Below are 23,589 nucleotides of genomic sequence, written 5' to 3' on the forward strand. Positions count from 1 at the left end.
AATTCTATATTTTAGGTTTGGAATCTAAATTAATCAATTTCTTTAACTATCATAAAACTAAGTAAGTGAGAAAGCCCTAATTGTCCTTTGTGTGCTTTAATTAAATTCAGCCTCTTTGAGAAACACTGGCTTTGTAAATAATTTATTATGTAATGAACCAGTACATTTGCAATCTGCATTAACATGGTATTTAGGATTTTGCTCTATTTTGCAGAATTTAAGATTATTTTTGCATCTAAATCTGAGTTGAGGTATTTAGTAACACCACAGATATTAATTCCCTGCCAGTATGCCATACAGATGTCTACTCTTTTTCTGTGTTTGTACATTTGCTCTTTTTTAGGCTAGTACTAAAAACAAATATCAACTAGGTGATGTCATGAAAGTTTTGAAAACTTTTAGAATGTTAAAGAACTAACAAAATGCAATATGAATCACACTAATTAAAGTTCTTTTTCTGCTGGAATTGACAATAGTGTATGTTAAACGACATTTATTGAGTACCTGCAATGTTATAGGTTCTGTGAAGGTAAAGTAGTAATTTTGACACTCCTGTATTTTCATTGCCTAAGATTTTTTTATTTTTTATTTTTTTGAGGAATAACTTGCACTAAAGTGTATACATCTTAAATGTGCAGTTGTACAGTTGGGTGATTTTTACCTGTGCGTGCACCCAGTGTTGTCTGCACCCACCACTCCTTTATGCCACCTTCTGGCAAATCGTTCTCCCTGCCCCCTGCAGGAGTAACCACTATCCTGACCTCTGTATCCCTGGAGTCATACAGCAAGCCTATTTTGTGTATGGTTTCTTTTATTATGACATACAAGAGATTCATCCAGGCTGTTCTGCTAATAGTTTGTTCCTTGTCCTTGCTGCATATGGATTTTAACTATTTTTGCATAATTTTCATTTTGGTGAGACATTAAAAGGAAGGGGTGAATATCTAATTTGTGGTAATTGGTACGTGCTTAGGGCTACCAGCTTTATAGACCTAGTATTAACAGAATTGTTCAATATAAGAGCTGCAAAGGCCATAGAAGTTGCAAAGTCCAACCACCTTGTTTTCTCAAATGAGAGATGTAAAGCTCAGAAGTTCCTAGACCCCAGATCCCCTGGTGTCTTTCTGTGGTCACGATGCTGTGTCACAATTCAAACTTGATCATATGGATGACCCCAGTCAATGGAAGGACAGTCGTAGGAATTTAGAAATTCAGAAATAATCAGCAAGACTGAAAATGTTGGCCCTTAAATGGTTAAGAATTTAATTATCTAGAAATTTCTTTCACTCGTTTATAACACTGCTCTCTTATTGTCAGTTAAATGAGGTGTTACTGACTCTGCTTATGGAACTTATTTTTTTATTAGAACCAATTCTTGAAGGAGAAGGAAGGGAAAAGTTTTAACCAATGCATATGTTTATAATGACATTTTCAGTTTTAGTGTATTGTCTTGAACTTTTGCCATTCCTAAATGTAGTCCATTTACCACAAAGATGATTCTTAGGATGAGAAATCCTAGGCTAAATTCTGATTCTGTTATCTCTGCAAGTAAAAAAAATAGTCTTTGATCTTATACCTTCCTGCTAAGGTAATAATGATTCATAGAAAGGATTTTAAAGCAGAGAGTAGTAGACTCACAGCAATAGAAAATTAAATCTTTATTGACCCATTGGCCAGGAAGTAACCACAGAACATTCAGTATTTTAACACTTCCTTAAATATAATTAACAAACATGGAAACAAATGACTTGTGTTTTTCTTAATTATAAAGCAATGTTTTTCAAATAGAATTGAAATTCATTAGTGAATCACGAAATAAATTTAATGAGTAAAAACTATCATTTTATATTTTTGTTTGCAGAAGGAGTACAGTAAAAACCCATCTATCTACCTTATGCATATTTAACAATTAAAAATTTTTATATTTGCTTTGTGTGGATGTGTATGTAATCTGTTCAAAGTAAGTTACAGACATCAGGGCACTTCATTTATGATATGTATCTAAAAACAAGTTCTTTTTATATATAATAAAATAAATGTACCTAACAAAATTAATTATAATTTCCTAATATGCAGTTGTCTAAAAATTGAGCTGTGTTTTTTTCCCAGCTTTATTGAATTATAATAGATAATTGCTCATACTGACATTGTACAATTCAATGAGTTTTTTTTTTCAATTATAGTTAACATACAATAATATATTAGTTTCAATTGAACAGCATAGATTAGAGATCTATAGAACTCACGAACTGATGACCACACTAAATCTAGTACCCCACTTCCCCCTTACATATTTATTACAACATTGTTGACTATTTTCTTTATGCTACACTTTATCTTCATGACTATTTTGTATCTATCCATCTGTACTTCTTAATCCCTTTGCTCTTTTTCATCATCCTCCCCAAGCCCGCCACCAATCTAGTAGCCATAAAAATAGTCTCTGTTTCTATGAGTTCTTTAGATTCCACATGTACATGATACCATGTGGTATTTGTCTTTCTATATCTGACTTCATTCAGCTCAGTACCATTAAGGTCCATCAAGGCAGTATTTTTTTCCATTCCCTTCCTTTTAGTCTGTGTGTGTCTTTTAATCTGAAGTGAGTCTCTCATAGGCAGCACACGTAGGAGTCTTATTTTCTTATCCATTCAGCCACTCTATCTTTTGGTTGGAACACTTAATTCTTTTCCATTTGAGGTACTTGTTGATATGTAGTTATTATCATTCTTTATTCATGTTTTCGATACATGTTTTTTCTTCTTAAAAAGTCCCTCCAACAATTCCTGTAATACTTGGCTTGGTATCAATGAATTCCTTTAACTCAGTTTTGTCTGGAAAGCTCTTTATCTGTCCTTCAACTCTACATGATAGCTTTGCTGGGTAAAGTATTCTCAGTTGTAGATCTGGGTTTTCATCACTTTGACTATTTTGTGCCAAGTCTTTCCTAAAAAGTTTCTTTTGAGAAATCAGCTGTCAGTCTTATGGACGTTCTCTTGTAGATAGCTAATTACTTTTTTCTTGCTGCTTTTAGGATTACTTATATTTAACCTTTGGCATTTTAATTATGTGTCTTGGTGTGGGCCTCTTTGGATTCATTTTTCAGGGACTCGCTGAGCTTCCTGGGGTTGTATGTCTATTTCCTTCACCAGGTTAGGGAAGTTTTCCATCATTATTTCTTCAAATATATTTTCAACTTCTCTTTCTGCCTCTTCAGGTACCCATGGCTGTTGTTACCCTTAATTTTGTCCCATAAGCTTCTTAAATTATTATATTCTTAGTTACTTTTTTCATGCATTCTGGTTAGATGTCCTTGCCTTCCCCATTCTCTGTATCAGTGGTTTGATCCTCTTCTTCATCCACTCTGTTGATTCCCTCTAATATACTCTTCATCCCAGATAATGTGTTCTTCATTTCTGACTGGTTCCCTTTTATAATTTCCATTTCTATGTTTTTTTATCTCTTAAAGTTCTTACTGAGTTCATCTACACTTCCCTTTATTTTATTGAGCATCTTTATAACCAGTGTTTTGAACTCTGCATCTGTTAGATTATTTGACTCTTTTTCCTTTATCTCTGTTCTCTTCTTTCATATGGTTTCTGCTTCCTTGTCTTCCCCTTTTGGCTGCCTGTCTGTGTCTGTTTATAGGTCCTAAGCAAAGCTCCTAAGTCTCCCGGTCTTACTAGTGCGGCTTGGTGTGGTAGGTGTCAGTGGCACAGTCCTGAGAGGGGTTCAACGGCAGACCAAGTTTAGCCCAAGCTCAGGCCCTTCTGGTGCCATCTGTTAAGATTCAGCAAAGAAGCGATGCCAGAAACCAAGGTCAGCTGCCACCATTGTGAGTCTTGGCGCTACTCAGCAAGTGGCACAGGACTTGCCGAGGACACACCTGGATGTGGTTTGAGTAGGGCTGTGAGTTGAGGGTGGCAAAGTTTCAGGGGATCCTTTGGGCAGAGCAACCTCTGTTATCTAGTTTGATGATGTCTCAGCTATGGTGGTGCTGATGCTATGTCCACATACTGGGAGCGGAGAGGGCTCAACAGACAAGCAATGGATACCACCAGTACTTCTGCCAGGGAGAAAACCTAACCTCTGGCCCTCACTCCAACAATTCAGTGTCCCCCTGGAAGTCCCTGGTGTCCCCTAAGCAGCCAAGCAGGTGCTGGTGCTCAGAGCAAGTGAGTCAGTCACTGCAGAAGTCCGGTGGTGGTCACGGCCCCTTTAAGAGGACTGTCCGCAGCTGCTGTAGCCTTTGTTCCAGACCTTGGGAACCAGGCAGCTTCGTGTCTTCGCCCCCTACTACCTTCTACTATTGCAGGGTGATTTCTCATTTCTCACCCCAGTTTTAGGGCTTCATCTCATCTAAATTCCAGGCGACTCTGCTTGCTGTTTGCTCCATATTTCCGTCAAAACTTTGATGTTGTTGCCAAAGGGCATGAACGAAGCTTCTATCATCTACGCCATTTTTCCCAGTCTCCCTGAGCTGTGTTTTTAAAAATACAATTACATTGCATGCAGTAAAAAAAAGTATTATTTTATAAAACTTGTGTTTCGATCGTATGTATGCATGCGCACGATATATTTATATATTGATAAATAGGTATTACTGAGAGCCATTCAGAATTTGGAATATACTGCTTTATAGGATAGTGAAGTCAGTTACATAAACAAGAATTTGCTACTCAGGGATAGTGCTAGTTCTGTGCTGAGTGCTGTGTCGCATCTAGAAAAGTGGATACTTTCAGTAACCCAGAAATCCAACAAGGAAGATAAAACAAGCAGGATCGCACTCAACAGTATAAGTAAGAGCCAAAATGGATCAGGAAGAAGAGGAAGAAACATGGGCAGGGGTGCTACGGGAAGGTCTCATGAAAGATCTTGAAGGAATGGTAGGATTTGGGTAAGATGCGGGCCTCAGAAATGGTGTGTCCAGAAGGGCATGATGTAAGTATTGAGGCTAAAAAAGAAAAGTGCAGAGCTCTGTCTGGTGGGTGGTGAAAGAAGAAAGACATTGGACAGTTGGTATGGGAAAAATTACTCTGGGACTAAGTACCAGCAGGAGGGGGAACCCAAGTCTTTTACTGAAGGAAGAACCATTGTACAGCTTGAGCAGTGTTGTAGCATGATGAAAGTGGAAGCTTAGAAGGTTAGTGTAGTGACTATAGACTGGACTGAAGAAATAAAACATTGAAAGCAGTGAAAACCTGGTTAAATTATTGCCCTTTGTATAAGTGAGATAGAAAGTGAGGGTGTGGATTCAAGTCGACGGACCCAGGGATAGCAAGGAAGGGGCAATCTGGAGAGAAATTACGGGACAAAAAAATAACAGTTTGGTGATGGCTTAAATAAGAATGGGGAGAGAACCTGGGTAAAATTAGAGAATGATGCCATCAATACATAAGGTCATGGAATTAACTATAGCCCAGCCCAAAATAACCTCACACATTCTCTAGAAAAACAAGATTCCATGACATAATGCTCTCAAGAATTAGTTTAGGGGACTTTTTAGAGGAGATTGCAAGTTACAATCATGAGATAATTTTTTCTAATACAGTTTTTCCTTGTTTTGCTTAAAGACTTAGAGATGGGAAATGTTAGACATCTGTCTTTAGGGTCTTAATTTAGAGTCTGAGTTTCACTGAAAATAGCAACATAGAAGACTAATGACACTTACTGAAAGGTTTTTCATTTTAGTCATTTGAGGTACTTTACCTTTTTAAAAGTCAGATCAAATCACTCAAATACTAAGTGTTCTGCTTTGGAATGGGTGGGCATCTTTTAAAAATTAGTATTTACAAGCAAAGCCCCAGATGTCAGAGCATCAAGAATACAAAAAACAAGACATAGAAGGTAGAGGCTGTGCACATCTCCTCTAGTGATCACACGAAAGCTATAACAAAACCACAGAGCAGCCAGCACACAGAGTCACCTGAGGTCTGGCTCTACAACTAGGAACAAAAATAACAGGTCACTTCAAATGTTAGGAGAGGTGGAGACACAAAATGGCCCAGTCTCACAACCATGTGTGGTGATCGAGAATTCAGGAGGCTATCTTGGCTGCAGAACCCCTTCCCCTACCTGAGGAGTGAGGGGTCCTGGCCACACTGGACCTCCTAGCCCAGGATTTCAAGTGCCGGGAAGAGAAGTCCCCACAGCCTCTGGCTGTGAAAACCAGTGGAGGTTGCAGCTGAGTGAGACGGGGAGACCGTGGAAGTCAGAGACCTCCTCTTAAAGGGCCTGGCCCGGAGTTACTTGCTGACAGACTTGCTCACTCTGAGCTCCATTTCTGGAACAGCTGCTTATGGAGCACCAAGGACATATGAGGAGGCGCTAAGTTGTCAGGCTTCAGAGGGCTGGAGAGACAGCTTTCTCCTGGACAGAAGTACAGGCAGAAGCTATTGCTCTTTTGTTGAGCCCTCCCTGTTCCCAGCTGGCCGACGTAGGTGCTGCTATATCTGAGTCGACATAGACCTGGATAACACAGGTAGCTCTGCCCAGGGGATTCCCTGAGACTCTACCTCTTCCAACTTATGGGCCCACCCAAGCTGCTTCCAGTGATTTATTCCACACAAATGGGCTGTCTTGGCTTCTCCTGTAAACTTTCCTAGAATCTCTCTAAGGCTCACAAACACCAAGGAGGCAGCATCTGGCCTCAGTACCTCTTGCTGAACAGCCCCAGGCCCCACACCAGTGGCAGCCAGACTCAGTTTCTAACTTGGCCCCTCAAGGCACCTATAAGCCCAGCATGGGAGGCAGCCATCTGTGGATTGCTTGGTGACTCCTACCAGGTGGTTCCAGAGGTACACAGGAAGCAGCTGAACTTGGCCTGCAGCTGGATCCCTCACGGGTCTGTGCCCAAGGGCCCCACAGTACTCCTACTACATAAAGCCACTCTACTAAGACCAGGAGACTTAGGAGCCCTACAAAAGAGTCAGCTAAGATGGAGAGACAAGGAAGCATGTCCCGCATGAAAGAAAAGAACAAAGCTCTAGAAAAAGAATTTGTCAAAATGGAGACAAGCGATATGCCATCTGAGTTTAAAACACTGGATATAAGGATGCTCAAGGAACTTAGGAGAAGAGTAGATGAGCTCAGCGATAACTTTAATAAAGAGATAGAAAAAGAAAATAGAATGGAGATGAAAATCATAATAGGGAGCCATTCAGAAATGAAGAATACAGTATCTGAAATTAAGAGTACATTATAGGGAATCAACAGAGTCGATGAAATGGAGGATTGAATCAGTGACATAGAAGATGGGGTAGCAGAGTACACCCAATCAGAACAGCAACAAGAAAAGTGAATCCAAAAAGAACGAAGATAATTTAAGAAGACTCTGGGACATCAAGTTTAACAACATTTGCACTATAGGAGTGCCAGAAGGAGAAGAGAGAGAGCAAGGAATTGAAAACCTATTTGAAGAAATAATGATGGAAAACGCCCCTAACCTGGTGAAGAAAATAGATATAAAACCCAAGGAAGTTCAGAGAGTCCCAAACAAGATAAACCCAAAGAGGCCCACACCAAGACACATCACAATTAAAATGCCAAGAGTTAAATTCAAAGAATCTTAAAGCAGCAAGAGGAAAGCAAGGGAGCTCCCATAAGACTGTCAGCCGATTTCTCAAAAGAAACTTTTCAGACCAGAAGGGCTTGGCACAAAATATTCAAAGTGATAAAAACTCAGGACTTACAACCAAGATTACTTTATCCAGCAAAGCTATAATTTAGAATCAAAAGACATACAAAGAGCTTCCAAGACAAAAATAAGCTAAAGGAGTTCATCACCACCAAGCCAGTATTACAGGAAAGGTTGGAGGGCCTCCTTTAAGAAAAATAAAAGTATATATATCAAAAATCTAAATAATGGCAATAACTACATATTTATCAACAAGTACTTCAAATGAAAAAGAACTTAACACTCTAATCAAAAGATAGGGTGGCTGAATGGATAAGAAAACAAGACCCTTACATATGCTACCTACAAGAGACTCACTTCAGATTAAAAGACACACACAGACTAAAAGGAAGGGGATGGAAAAAGATATTGCCTTGATGGACCTAGAGGATTTTGTGCTGAGTGGAGTAAATCAGAGGAAGAGAAATGCACATATATGTGGAATCTATAAAGAACAAAATAAACAAAACAGAAACAAACTCATAGATACAGAGAACATTTTGAGGGTCACCAGATGGGACAGGGGTTGAGAGAGGTCAGTGAAAAGGGGAGAAGAGATTAAGAAGTACAAATGGTAGTTATAAAATAGTCATGGATCTATGAAGTACAGCATAAGAAATGTAGTCAATAATATTGTAATAACTATGTATGGTATCAGAGGCGCACTAGGTTAATTGGGGTGATCACTTTGTGAGTTATATAGATGTTGATAATCACTATGCTGTACAACTGAAACTAATATAATATTGTATGCCAACTACAACTGAAAAGTAAAAAAAAATCTTAAATATTAGTATTTACTGTTCAGATTCATTGAAACTTGATCCTTAAGGGACCTTCTGGTAGGCATTTTGAGACCCTGCTTGTCTTTTCTCCTACCTCTCTGTTGCATGATGCATATGAATAATCAAGCAGATTCCATGGGGCAGAGTGGGGAGGCAATTGATCAGCTTCTACCCGAAGTTTCATCATGACGACAGCAGCATTGTTGTTTTGGCTCTGGACTTTTTTGAAATTCCCATCTATTTGCAGTACGTTGTATTTAATAAGTGGTAGACTACACTTAAGCACTTACTGCCTATGAGGCCCTGTTCCAAGCACTTCACGATCATTAATTCATTTAATCCTTACAATCGCCCTGTGAAATAGATACTGCTAGCCTCACTCACTTCACAGGTGAGGAAAATAAGGCATAGAGAGAGTAATTTGCCCAAGATAAAACAATTAACATGGCAGAGCTGGAATTTGAACCTACATAGTAGCCCAGAATTATGCTTTTAAGCACTCACTTGTGCTACCACTGTGTATAGTTAACCTCTGTCGTAGGACACGTGGCTTTGGAATCAGGACTTTTCTACAAATCTGAGCTGGTTGGTTGGTGCAAGTGCTGTGAGTGGGCCCTGGAAGGTTGTTTCCTCTGTTAGGAAATGTAGTCAACCCAAATATAGACTAGGTTCTAAGAAGCGTTGTGGTACAGTGTTTACCTTAAAAATCACAATCCATAATTCAGTTCATTTCTTTGTACTTTCCTTTCTTCAAGATTACAAAAAAAGTATGTTCCTAGTACTATTTTCTCTCTAAAATACAAACTTTAGTGCTTTTAAACTTCTGCGGCTGTAGGAGAAGGAAATGAAGGAATCTTCCTCTAACCTGTGTGTTGGTAGCAGAGCCTCTTCTGATTATATTATTGCTAGGGCTTTAGCCAGAAGAGGGAGTTCATGTTCAAGCTGGAATGTTTTTACTGGCATCAAGAAGAATCATTATTAGTGGTTAAAACAGAAGCAACCTACATTTTTTATTATACAATATCTTGGGATTTAAGCTATTTTCTTATTAATGTCAAATTGGGAACATCTTCAGTAATTGCCTTGTGGTGCCAAGAACTGTACAAATTTGTCTGTTTAGTATTTGCTTTCCTAGTTTCTCCACCAAGCATATTTTTCGCTTTGTAGTATTTAATGGTAACACAATGATTTAAGGTGAACCATGTTTCAGGGGTGGTAAGGATGATGGGAAACATGTTTGTGTCTGCAGAAGGGCCTGGCATATGCAGTGGCTCTCAGTAAAAGGTAAGGGTGTTAATAGAGCTCAGATCTGGAGCCAGCTGGAACCACAGCTCTGCCACCTCCTTGCTTAATGACTTCAGACCAGTCACCTACTTTTTCCATCTGTAAAATGGGAATAATTATTTTAATCTCAGATTCTTGAAAGGAAAAATAAAATATGTCAAGCATGTAGAAAATAAATCCTTAATAAGTCCTTAATGGCTGGTAGTTTCTCTTTTTTTAAAAAATTTTAAATATCTTGCCAACATCCTGTCCTCTCCCGGAACATTTTCTTGAGACCTGCTTTTGCCCTTTAAACAAGTCATTGACATCTTAGACTTTGGAGGATAAAAGGAGCCTTTGTTTTTGTGTTCACGTTATACCAACTTGTGACTTTCTAGGGGACAAGGAACCATGCTTGATAATCTTGCTGGTGCATTAAATTATTTTCAAAAGTTTTTAATTTGATGACTTCTTTCTTATGTCACAAATAATGGATTTTTAAACATGGGTGTTTTAGAAGGAGCAGGTGTCTGGGTTCCCTGCAACAGTTATGATGGTAACCGCAGAGAAAATGTCACTTAGGGAGGAAGGGAGTACACCTGTATATTATGTACAGAGTGGATCTTAATATTTACCCTTTGGTAATTGGTCACCTGTATTTTGCTCAGAGCAATACAGACCCTTGAGATACATCCTTTTCCTGAATATTTGATCTCTTGTGTGAATCGGGTTGGTAACAGTCCACAGTCTAGTCAGTCGTGAAAGTAATCCAGGACAGCCTCAGCTGCAGATTCTCTGTCTCCTTGCAAGCAGCTGAGAGAATGTAAACATGAGGGACAACTGGCTGTCCCAGTGGCCCGTTTGTCAGTCATTGACTCATGCAGCAGATACTAAGGGCCTGTTGAGGAAGGAATGTGGGGCAGGACACAGGTGGTTTATTAGACATCCCCTCCTCTCATGGCTTCCAGATAGTGAGGAAACAAATGTTACACAAATACTTATTATTGCTAGCAGAATAAACACTGTAAGGGAGTGGGGGGGGAAGGGGGGGCAGTTAAAGGCAGATTTTAAGGCAAGCACAAAAGAAGTAATTAGTCCTTACCTGAGTGTGGGAATGGAGGAGGCTTTATGGTAGAGACAGTGTTTGAATCTGTACTTGAAAGGTAAATTGTGACAGAGGCATGGAAGGCCATGCTGAGATGAGGAAACCAGCAGGTGCTTGACACACGGAAGTAGGAAAGCACAGGCAGTATTCAGGGCAGCTTGCTCATCTGACTAATGGAATAAGATGAAGGTTAAAATCTTAGACCTTGCTACAAATCTTGGTTCTTTGTCTTATTAGTTATAACCACAACTTACTTGATGCCTCCCCACTTCCAAGCCTATAGAACATAGATAATGACACCGTCTTTGAAGAACTGTGGGAATTAAATGAGAGTATCTATAAAGCTCCAACCTCACTCTAGTGACTTTTACATAGATATGCTCAAAATACCATTATGGATCGGTCTATCGAAACGTAGCTAAGATAGGACCCTGATCAAGAGAATTTTAAACTCTTTGCTGAGGATCTCACACTTTAAGGAACTTTAAAGGTTTTCAGAAGAAACAGGACATGAACTGATTCATCTTTTGAAAAGATCATTTTATTTAGCCCAAGAATATCAGAGTTTGTATATTGATTGTCCTCATTTGAAGATCCAGCACAAAATAAGGTTGTTTTTCCTTACTAGAAATAAATACTAAAATATTGAGTGAATGTACTTTTCATGGGCATTAATGTTTTTTTCTTTAAGGTAATGCTATTTATTATTTTGATAGAACTAAAAGCAGCTTTTTATTTCTAATTGCTATCTGGTGAGAACACTGCTCAGAAATTTATTATTAAAATAATAACTATAATTGCAAAAGGAAAAGAAAATAATATAGATCAGTTTTCCTTCTACTTCCTCAAAGCTATTTCTAAGCCCTATGTCATGGCTAATAGTGTTCCTGATCTATTTACAACAAAACTCTATAAAATCATCTGGTACATATGTTTTCCCCACCCCACCCCAGTATTTGTTATAGTACCAAAAACCCTGACCTGCAGAGAACAAGTTCATTATGAGGCTTAGGTTTACTGTGGGAATGTACTTCAGGACCTGAGTGTCAAATGCTGTTTCCTGGCAAGGTGTTACGTAGCACCTTTTCAAATAACACGAGCCTATTTGTAACCCTTAGTGTGGCTTTTTCTGGGTGCCCTAGAAATGGGGGAAAGTAGTAGCTGTGCCAGTTGATGAGCTAGCTGGGTATGTTTGATCACATTACCCTTATTACATGTGGGAGTGAAAGTATAGTGTTCATCTCCAGGATGATGACATACATAGCATCTGTAGATTCAAGTTCACCTACATTTTTTCACTAAGAGTCAGGTTATGGTAAAGCACATGAAAAAGAGAATAGCTTTAATGTCCAAAAGTCAAAAAGAAAGGGGGCGGGGAGCAAAAAGACTATAAACACCAGCTCTAACGGTTACTCTAAATTTGGTTCTGAACCTCCTAGCATCCAAGCCAAAGAAAGAAACATAATTACTGTTATCTGATAGACACCACTATCATATTCACTTAATTTTTCCAAGAAGCTGTACATTAGTAGACAAATGACTTTCCCTTTTGTGTAGAGCACCTAAAATGAACAGCATGGATCAGAATGAAGACATTTGGGTTCGTATTCAAGCTGCTTTTAAAAACCAGGAGTAGGTCAAGTAACCTCTCTAAAGATTCTTCCAGCTCTGAAAGTCTTAACTTCTGTTGCAGGACAATGTTCCTGACATGAAGTTGGTCATTGTCGTGTGTGCCTACGAGGGCCCTAAGGTCTCCTCAAAGAGCTCCTTCAGACCGCAGGTGCTAAAAGACTGTAGACGGTGCTGGATTTGTAGCTGTCGTTCAGAAACTTAAGCACATGTCCCTCCCAAGAATGACCACCCTCCATGTTTTGGGGTTAAGGGAGGTGATGAATAGGTGCTGTAGGAAAAAGAGAAGGCTGGGGCCCCATTCCTGGGATAGAGGCAGACCTTCTTCTTCCACCCTCAACTGCCTCTCGAGCCCTGGTTGGTTCTCTGCTCACTGCCCGAGGGCCTTGGAGACTCATTCTTCCTCCTCCTTTTGAGCTGCCTCTACTCCCTCAGTTCCTGGGGGTGGTTCTCTTGCAGTAGAATGTGGTATTCCCACCTATCCCTTAGCTCTCAAGTCGGGAGCACTCAGGTCCTTTTCCTGGGAGGGTTTTACTGACAAACCCTGTGAGGAACTGGTGGGGAATAACAAGCATGGGTGGGAAAGATTCCAGACTCGCCACCCTCCAAAGAGTTGTTAGTTTAGTGCCCAGGGATTCTCACTTACCCCTTTCCTCAGTTTCTTCAGAGTGTAGGAACTCCTCAGTGATGTTTATTCTGCATTTAGTCCTAAAATTGGGGCTTCCTGCTTCTCCCTCTCCAGAACTCACCATCTACCTACAAGAAGGAACTGAGACCTTCTTTCAAAAAGGTTGGGTCCTTAGGGTCCAGGGCTGCAGAGGTGAGGGCAGGTGATGGGTGCTCACTTCCCTTTCCCAAACATGCCTATTTTCGAGGTATGTGGGGTCCCCAGAGACTCCTCTTCTTAGAAATAGCCCTTGTTGGATGTTGCTTTGAATCCCTCTACAGTTCTCTCTCCAGGAGACTGGTAGCTGTTCTTTACCTGCAATTGCTACTCATTATAAGTTGCTTCATTTTCATTACCACAGCCTTCCCCTTCTACCCTTCAAGGCACAGTCTTTTTTAATCTGGCTTTTTTTCCCCCTTTTAATTTAATTCTTATGTAAATTATACAGTTGCAGCATTTCTTTACCAGGTCAGACTGATTTTGTAAGGGGCTAGTTTATATTAATTGAAAGTGTGACTTATAAGCTATTTTGAAGAAATATGTATTTTCTAATGCTTATAAGTCAAAGTAGGTTACCACTGTTGTCTGGTAAAGGCTGAGTGAGAAGATAATTATTTTTAATTACAGCATTAAGTGTAAGTGCTTAAAGATATTTGAAGAATTTGTTTTCAAGAACCTTTAACACTCTGCCTAATTCCTTTTACACAGCCCTGTCTGTGGATAAAAGCCTGGACCATCAAAGATACTGTACTCCAGCCCCTATTCCACATGATCCTTGATTCCAGAATAGTGAGATTTACTTCACCTGCAGTCAATAAATAGAACTTTTGATGCTACATATTTTCTTTTGTCAGTTATGCTAAAGGAGGAAGAGGTAGAGGAAAATAAAACCTTTATAGTAAAAGTAGTGACTCAATTCCCATTCTGTACACTGTGAATGTATTTCAAGTTCAGTGTGTACCGTTGTCACGCTTGAACTACAAAAGGAAGTGTTCTTTGTCTAAATAAATTAGAACATTTTACTAAAACATTTTACTAATATCTCTTTGGATACTATGTCATGACCGTTAAGATTTTTTTTATTTCTAGCATGAAGTAGGGGAAGTGGCTTTCTTCTAAAATATGGGTATTGCATATTCTGTTTAGGTAACCACATGAATGTATTATATGTCACAATAAGAGTGCTTATCAAGCATTTGCTTTCTTTTTCCAGTATCTGTTAGCTCAGTTAGCAACAAAATCAAGTGTTCCATGCTAGGATCCGTGGTTTGGGTAGCTTCCCAGCCTTCCGTGCTCACTGACTTGGGAGATACTTTGCAAGTGTGTGTCAGGTGACCTCAATATAACAAGAGGGAAGATGACTTAGTAGTATTGTATATATTACAAGTAGGAAGTGATAAAGTTCTTTTGGAAGACTGTACAGAGGTATCCGTCAGGGCGCTGCTGAGCAGCACCGCTTTCTCTCAGTTCTGTCCCCCTGCACAGTGGAGGGTTTTCTTCCCTTCACTTCAGGCAAACCCACATTTATGTGCTGAGTGCCTTTTCCCTAGTGTCCAGATAATCAACCCCTCACTTGTTAGGCCCTTGCATCTTCTCCATAGGTCCCTTATCTTACTTTTCTGATTCTTCTCTCTCTGTCATTTTCTTTTTTCTTTCAGTGATTGTAAATGCTTGGCCATAATTTTGATAAAAAGCAGTAAGCTTTTTTATCCTCATAAAATTATTTTGCCTAAGTCACTGTTTACATTTCGGAGCATGGAAGACGACAAATGGATCTGAAAGGCTCTATCAAACCTGGGATTGGTGTGGCTCCAGGCACCAACACCAGGGCCCTGGGCAGGAAGTTACATGGAAGGTGATTTCAAGTTCAGTCTGAGGGAGAATTTTCTGACAGAGTAGTCTAAACCAACCCCAAAGCTTCCATACAAGTCTGGATAACCACGTTAGGGACACTGTATAATGGATTCCCACATGGACAATGGCTGAGCTTGTACAGATCTTCGAAAGTCTTGCATATTTTATGTATTTGAGTTGAACCCCAGCTAAGCTATTTATTATCTGTGGACCTCAAGAAACATATATATTCTTTACAAGCCTTGTTTTTCTCATAAAATGGGGTTGGTGTAGAGAATATATGAATACATTTTTAAAAAATCATTATGCCTGACTCATAATAAAAATGCTCAATCGTCGTCATTAGGCAAGCAGGCTCTGGAGACAGACTGAGTGGATTTCAGTCCTGGCTCTGCCATTTACTAGCTGTGTCCCCCTAGGCAATTTACTGAACTCTATGCCTAGTTTTCTCATTTGTAAAGTAGTTATAATAGTAGGAACTGTCCCCAAGTTTTAAACAAATAAAATACTGTGCATGTCACTAAGGTACCTTTCTTTCTGGATGTGTGGCTGGGTTGTACTTCCCTGTCTTGAACTTCCCTTGAAATTAGATAGGGCCAATGTGGTGAGTGGAGGAAGTCACTGGTGTCTCTTCTGGCAGAGGTCTTGAGAGCCAATGGACTATTCGTCAAGTTCCCTGCCCCTGCCATGACCACCGACAACATTTCGGATGGCAGAGGCTCCATCTCAGCCTGGGTCCCTCAGCTGACTAGCAACAGATTTGTTAGCCTGAGCAAGAAATAAACTTTTTTTATTTTTAGCCACCAATTTCTTTTTAATGAACTTATAAAGGTTTTATTTAAGTCATTAATGAGGGAACTGATAAAGAATACAAAAAATTGGTTCTCTGAGTGTTCTTACAATAAATGAAAAATTACTTAGAAACAGAACTGACTAACATTCTACAGGGGTAAAAAATAACACCTTTAGAGTGAATGTTTCTTTAAGGCTGTACGGGAACAACACCTTATCAGTTTCTACGGGTTAATGTTACAGAGCTGTTAACTGTGCTTTTGCCAGTAGTGGGTTGTTAGTCAAATATCCTGTCACCACAATATACTTCCAGGAGTTTCAGATGAAGGTCAAGTAGGCTTATTAAAAAGACTCTAGCATTATAGTTATTTTAAAAAGTAATCATCATTTTATTTTGTCTTTTTTTTTAAGTTCGGGATAAATTTTCCTTTCAGAAACAAATTTTTTACATGCCTTAATAAAAAAAACCTACAGAACGCTTCACGAATTTGCGTGTCGTCCTTGCGCAGGGGCCGTGCTAATCTCTCTGTCGTTCCAATTTTGGTATATGTGCTGCCGAAGCGAGCACAGCCACTGATATTTTGACATTGTTCGTCACCACAGCAAAGCCTAGCACATTCTGACTGGCACACCACGGGAACAGCCTTAACTCTAGATCTGAAGTTAGATTCCAGCTAACATGAGTAAGAGTCACAGAACATTAACAGTGTTGACTCGGACACCTAGGCCACAAAGATCTGTGAAAGTCTTGGATGCTGAACATGCACCTCCTTTGTGGGTCTGTCTGTGAAACCAGCCAGTTTGAAGGACCTGACCCTTGCCTTGTATGACTGGGCTCAAGCAGCTTTTCTTTAAGCAAAGGTTCACTGTATCCGGTCTCAGGACTGAGGAGGCAGTCATCTCTCCCCCTCGTTCTGATCTCTGTGCCTCTGCACATCCTGACTACTCAAGTGGCCCTCAATACCTCGGGGACTCCTGCCTCATTCCACACTCGTCAGGGGTTCACAGGAGCCCCTCATTTCCCATTTGTTCATTTTCCTTAGGAACTTCAGGGGGTAAATTTAAAATGTCACAAGGGACAGCTCTCCTTGGAAGCCTGAATACTGTGTTCGAGCAGCACTGGTAATGATTGTGTTGTGCCTGACATCTCGGTGAGTGAGCTGAGCTCACTTGCATTGTGCTCGCGTCTTGGATTGTGGCGGAGATGACTCAATGTCAGTTTTTGACGTCTGTCCAGGCCTTAGGCTTTTCCTTAGCCTTTGTTCTAGAACATTGAGATGATGGGGGAAATGTTTCTGCTGCGGAAGGAAAACGTTATCAGGAATGGCTTTTCACTGGGCTGCTGGTGATCTGCCTTTCATATAAGGTATTAATAAGTAAACAATTCTGAGGAACTGAGAGGCTTTCAGTCATTTTGTTGTAGCCACCAGCCCCTGAAAGACACACGGACCACCAGAACTCAGTTAGTGAGTTATAGGAAACTCTTTATTCAGCCAGCTGTGTTTGCCAGGGGTACACAGACCTCAGATTAAGCAGCCCCGAAATGTAGAGGTACAGGATTTTTAAGCCCAAAATGCCATTCTTCATTCTGTCTAAACACAAAGGGCTATCTTTCTTCTATTCACTACCTGTCAACTCACAGGTCAGGTGCGTAAACAGGGTTACAGAAGCAGAAAGCTTGTTTAGAATGTTATATTCCTATGGGTGACAGCCTATGTTCTCATGGACACAGCCAAGCAGTAATTTTCCTGCAAATAATAAATTTCTAGCAGTCCTTTTTCAGCCATTACAGTTTTAAAAAAAACAGCACTTTTTCTGCTAAAACCAAAATTTGTGTTCATTATTTTTAAAAAATTGGAATATACAAAAGCATAATAAAAAGGATGATTCCTCCTAGCCCATGGTACAAAGATAATCATTGTTAACACTTTGGCACTTGTTTTCCTTTCGATTTTTACATATAGGTACTTTTTTAAATGAATCAGGATGATAACAATAGCAAATCTTTATTGAAACTTTCTCTGTACTGGAAAGTCTTTAAGCACTTTGCGTGAATTATCTTCCTTATTCCTCACAACAACTCTTTAAAGAACCTTATCTTCATTTTATAGAAGAGGAAGCTAAGACACAGAGAGGCTAAGTCATTTTTCCAAGGCCACACGGCTCATAAGAGTGGTGCCAGGATGGAAACCAAAGTAATCGGTCTGCAGAGCCCAGGGTCTTGACTGTTCCATGATACTATCCCACAGCACAGGCACAGTTCTTAGAATTGGATTACATTTCGTGGAATTTTGCAATGTTAGCCCCGCGTTGTCTGGTTCTATCTCCTTTAGTTCATAGTTTAGGAAATCTAAATCCACAGGTGTTATCTGATTTGCTAAGAACACCATGGCTGGTTAAGTCAGTGTCAAAACTGGAGCACATGTCCACAGAGCCCATATGCATGCTGACTCAGGGATCCATGAACCTTTGTCCTCCTCCCTGTGTCCCAGCCCTGAAAAAGCTGCTCTGTTCGGTTGACCTCAGTGTCGAGTCCAGATTAAAGGGAGGACAGAGGACTCTCATGGCTTTCTTCCCAGCACGTATGTGAAATTTCAGTTTTGTGTTCAGGGAGTGTATAGGCATCTAGTGATGATGTGTTAGCTGGCTCTTAGTTATCCCGCAGAGCTAGGGCTCTGAAAGGCTAAAAGGTATGGCCCAGCAATAGGCCCAACTTTTCACCCTCATCAAACTGAGATTTGCTGCTGAGCAGTAACAGTGATTGATTTGAGTTTTAAATGCTGTCGCTTTCCGCTGACCTGGACTCTCAGGACCTCGACTCCTGAGGACATGCCAAGCATTGTTATAACTTTAAAGTGAACTAAAAGTCAGCCAGCCCTCTGTGCGTAAACATTCCTGTGTATACGAGGCTCTCCTGGCCCAGCAGTCTGTAAGGGAGCGAGACCATTGTGTTATGACACCAGAGATGGGTGGCCAGCTGCAGTGGGGTTGAGAATTAAAGGAGGAAGAACAGGTGATGACTTGCTGCTGTGGTTGATAAGGTAAGGGATAAAACATTCGGTGTCTTCAAACCTGGTGGTGGGCTTTTCAATAGAGACTGCCAAGCAGGTCGTTTGGGGTTTTTTTTAATAATTTAATTCTGACCTTATGTGAGCTCCAGGAGGGTAAGAATAAGTTCTTATGAATCTCCTAATGCAGTGTGAAAAAAGGTGAGATAAATACAGGATAGTCAAATCTAACATATGTTTTTAAAATTCAGGTTTGTGGTTATCCCGGAAGCGGGGATAATATAGTTGTGATTAAAGGGGCCATGAGGGGAGTTTTCTGTTCTGTTTTTTTAACTGGCTTCTAGTTACCCGATGTGTTCAGTTCGTGAAAATTTATCAAGTTTTATACTTATTAAATGAGCTCTTTTCTGAATATAAATTATACTTCAATTAAATTTTAAAAGTCCTTATTTGTGTTTGTGTAAATTGTTACACAATGATACTCAGAAAATCTCTATTTAGTTGAATCAATTTGAAATAACGTATGATTTATTACCTCGGTATTGGGGAAAACATCTCTACCTGGAATCGTCAGGCCTCTATGGGCAGATCTTCCAAGGTTATTTTTCGATGCTATTAAAATGTTTCTTAAGTGACTTCAGAGTAAACTCTCTTGAATGATGAAGAATGATGTCCCCTTGGCTCAGCAAACATTAATTGACAGCCTCCTGTGAACAAAAGGCAGTACTAGGGCAGGCTGGCTAGAGTATGGCACCATCTCTTTCTGAAGGAGCCTGCGCTCTGGGGTTAAACCCCATGCATAAGTGATAAATGAGGAGTAGGGTGGTGCCGCAGGAGCAGCATGGAGGATCGCAGAAAGGAAAGACAGCTTTGCAGTGGGACCAGGGAAAACTTCATGGAAGAAGTAGCATTTGAAATGAATCTTAAGGCATATGTAGGAATTCGATTAACAGAGGTCGATGGGTGGCAGCCTGCATTGTGAATATGAGACGTACAAGGAAATGCATGGAAAATTCACATACATTCTGGGAACTTTGGTTTGTGTGGTTCATTTAAGATGACTGGTATCCATTAGGTGCAAGGTGAGGCCTGAAAGGTAAGGTAGGGCCATACAGTGACCAGGCTGTATTATTCAATTGAGAGGCATTAGGGAGCCAAAGAAAGTTTTTGAGAAGTAGAGGAGCATGATTAGATTAGATATCTCCAGTGAAATCAACTTTTTAGCCTCATGATCATATTGTTACCTTGTCTGCCAAAAATAACGATTTCTTAGGTTTTGTGCATTCTATGTTACTGTAATTTGAGCCCATTCCTTTTTGGTTCCACCGGTGAGCCATAGCTACATAGCTTCCTTGAGCTTTCTGTGGTCATCTCTCTAGGACTTGTAGATGATGATTATTATATGCCTTTTTTTAGTCCCTACGCCTGTCTTTCCCTCTTAACCAGATGAAGTCACAATTCCTTTATCCTTTTTTCATACATCATGTTTTCTAGTCTCGTAGTGATTTGGCATTTATTTCCTTCCAGCCTTTCCTATGTGATGCTCTTCTGCCAGATTAACTACTAGTGTCTCTTATTCATGGAAAAAACTATGTGTAGGAAGAGAGGGGTCAAGAAATAATGTTAACAAATTTTTGTAAGTTGTGAAGGGAGCCTGACCCACCAACCTGGGATTGTGTCCCGCTGTGTCCTTGGGCTCCGTTCTCTGGGAAAAAGCACTGGGTAGGATTTTTTCGTATGGCAAAGTGTTAATAATACTCATTTTTGGAAATGATCCATATTTAAGTCTGGGTCACCTAGACGGTATGAGGTCTATTAAGTTATTATCTTATTAATTTTTTGCCCTGTCAGATACTGTCCCTTGGGGGAGGGCGGGAAAGGGTAATGTGCTGAATATTGTCCTATCTCCCATTAGAATTCTATTGAGACTCTATATCAAGGCATTACTCTAATCAAAGCACTGTTAACTTGACAAGTAAGATGCTTCATTTTAGATTTTATGAATTTTTGTTCAGAGATTGTATTCAAACTACAAAGACCTGTTTTTAGTCTTCTGGGGAGACTATTAGTAGGGTGTCCGAGAGCAAAGAGAACCTAAGTTAGGGTGATTTGATTCAAATCCTGACTCCTTTAAGTCTCGGTTTCTACCTGTTCTATGGATTTAACACAGTCTTTGGTGTGGTAGTGAGGATCAAACAAGACCAGCCTATGAACACCCACAGTGCCTGGCACACAGGCAGCATTTGCCTTCCCTTTCAGAGCACAGAGCCCCTGCTGCCCGACCCCCTGTGCCGAGAAGCTCAGTGACGCTCTCCGGCTCTTTTCCCCCAGTGGCGCTTGAGTGAGAAAGCTGTTTCACATGTCCTTAGTATTATTACTGGTTTTCTGAAAAATCACTTTGGTTATGGTTTACGGTTGTTTGTTTCCACATCTAAGTACTATTGTTGTATTACTCAACTGTTAAATTTAATCTCGTACCATGTTATTCCACCACATCTGTTTAATGATTCCATTAAGAAAATGATTTCTCGTGTTAATGCGTGTACCCGCTAGAACTTTCTCTTTTTTTCATTCTCCTTCTATTAAATGATGAGTTTTGAATTGGACGCATTTCCCACAGTGGCGAAGTTCACTGTAAATGGGGCATGGAAGGCATCCCAGTTACCCGAGCACTCTGGGAAATCAGGACTGACTGGTAACCTAATTCGATTATGCACTTCTACCTTGGCAACCAGCAGTTACTATCTAATCAGACAGAAAATTGGATGCACTGGAAGATCTGAAATCTCACAGTAGACGTGGATGCATGAAGGAGTTGGACTGTTCTTCACCTGTATTCACCTTGAGAGGATAGTAGGGAGTTTTTTGAAAATTTGAGACTTAAAGTATGTCTATTGTGTGCGCACAGAGTCTATCATTGGTCACTATCTCTTTGACTTAAAATCTTAAAGTGCCTTTTCTCCTCTCTCTCTCAGGTAGAACGAAATGACATGAATACCTTAAGCCTGCCCCTGAACATCCGCCGAGGGGGCTCAGACACCAACCTCAACTTTGATGTACCAGATGGCATCCTGGACTTCCACAAGGTCAAACTCAGTGCGGACAGCCTGAAACAAAAAATTCTAAAAGTAACAGAGCAGATAAAAATCGAGCAAACGTCCCGCGACGGGAATGTTGCAGAATATCTGAAACTAGTCAACAGCGCGGACAAGCAACAGGCTGGTCGTATCAAACAGGTCTTTGAGAAGAAGAATCAGAAATCAGCTCACTCCATTGCCCAGCTACAGAAGAAGTTAGAACAGTATCACAGAAAGCTCAGGGAGATCGAACAGAATGGAGCCTCCAAAAGCTCAAAGGACATTTCCAAGGACAACCTGAAGGACATCCAGCACTCTCTGAAAGATGCCCACGCCAAGTCTCGAACTGCTCCCCACAGCCTGGAGAGCGGCAAATCGGGCATGCCAGGGGTCTCCCTTACTCCACCAGTGTTTGTCTTCAGTAAGTCCAGAGAGTTTGCCAACTTGATCCGGAATAAGTTTGGCAGTGCAGACAACATCGCTCACTTAAAAAATTCCTTGGAGGAGTTTAGGCCCGAGGCGAGTACCAGGGCCTATGGGGGCAGCGCGACCATTGTGAACAAACCCAAGTATGGCAGTGATGATGACTGTTCCAGTGGCACTTCGGGCTCTGCTGAAAGTAACGGCAACCAGTCATTTGGGGCCAGTGGAGCTGGCACGCTAGACAGCCAGGGGAAGCTCACCGTGATCCTGGAGGAACTGAGGGAGATCAAGGATACCCAGGCACAGCTGGCCGAGGACATCGAGGCGCTGAAGGTGCAGTTTAAGAGAGAATATGGTTTTATTTCTCAGACCCTGCAAGAGGAGAGATACAGGTATTTCAGACGATTCTCTTAAAATTCTTTTGGAAGTATGAGTTACTGACCTCAGCGAGAATGCTTGAAAGTGTTATGCTGATGGTTGTGTTTTTCATAAAGAGGAATATGGGTCAAAAGGCATTTAGGTATCAATAATTCTTTCTGTCCTTCATAATTCTGAGTTTTATAATTTGTGACTTACAGCTTGACACTTTAGAAAAAGACATTATATTTGTAGGTTTGTTAAAATATCACTACATAGTTAGTCTGTGATATTAAGCTGCTGATTCAGTGACTTCCCTTGGGGAGTTTCATTAACTAGTTCATAGATATGCATATGATTTTCCTCCATAATAACTATCAAGTGAAAAACTTATTGTCCAACAAGGTCGATTTTATTTGGTACACCAATCTTAAAGTCTTTATATAGCATATATTTTTTATGTACTGTATTTTGCTCATTAAACTTTTCACTCTAAATGAAGTGTTCAAAAGAAATTTTAAGATTAAAATGTAAATTTAAGTCTTGTGGATTATATTAGCTAGTTTTGAGTCAGCTGCTTTGTAAGCTGTCTTTTATGTGCTTATAGTTTATTAATAAAAAGGGTGTATGCCCAAGTATGATGCAATTTCCCACCATTTTCTCAATAAAAATATCCTCTAAAAGTTTTTTGGTCAAAATGAATATGTTACTTATAAAAATGTAGATAAAAAAGTGAATACTTGTCACATATTGTAAGATTTGCATGTTGTTTTATATCTGATACATGGTTTTACATTTGTATTAATTTAGGAATGTGGCTTTTTTTCAGATCATATTTTATAAAACAGGTTTTTAAACTTCCTGCATACATACTTGACTTTGGTTTTTTCATCACACGGTAATTATTTTTGAGTTACAGCTTTTCCAGAGAACATAAACCTTAATTCCATCCGA

The 23,589-nt window shown here is 40.1% G+C and overlaps 1 protein-coding gene and 1 non-coding gene across 6 annotated transcripts in view; one reads left to right on the top strand and one right to left on the bottom strand.

Moving 5' to 3' along the window:
* TMCC3 (transmembrane and coiled-coil domain family 3) overlaps nucleotides 1-23,589 on the top strand; it is a 239,953-nt gene that overhangs the window by 206,819 nt on the left and 9,545 nt on the right. For 4 of the 5 annotated variants that reach the window (XM_016150123.2, XM_016150128.2, XM_016150122.2 and 1 more), the window contains exon 2: nucleotides 21,754-22,670. In XM_016150123.2, the coding sequence (XP_016005609.1) occupies nucleotides 21,754-22,670 (917 nt within the window). Of the gene's footprint in view, nucleotides 1-17,532; nucleotides 18,812-21,753; nucleotides 22,671-23,589 lie in introns of those variants that run through there. The other variant, XM_016150124.2, reaches the window with a different exon arrangement.
* Nucleotides 16,235-16,338, bottom strand: LOC118614459. Its single transcript, XR_004956059.1, has one exon. It is a non-coding gene; the product is annotated as a U6 spliceosomal RNA (small nuclear RNA).

This window comes from Rousettus aegyptiacus, unplaced genomic scaffold (genome assembly GCF_014176215.1).
Source record: "Rousettus aegyptiacus isolate mRouAeg1 unplaced genomic scaffold, mRouAeg1.p scaffold_m13_p_2, whole genome shotgun sequence".
Taxonomy (NCBI): Eukaryota; Metazoa; Chordata; class Mammalia; order Chiroptera; family Pteropodidae; genus Rousettus; species Rousettus aegyptiacus.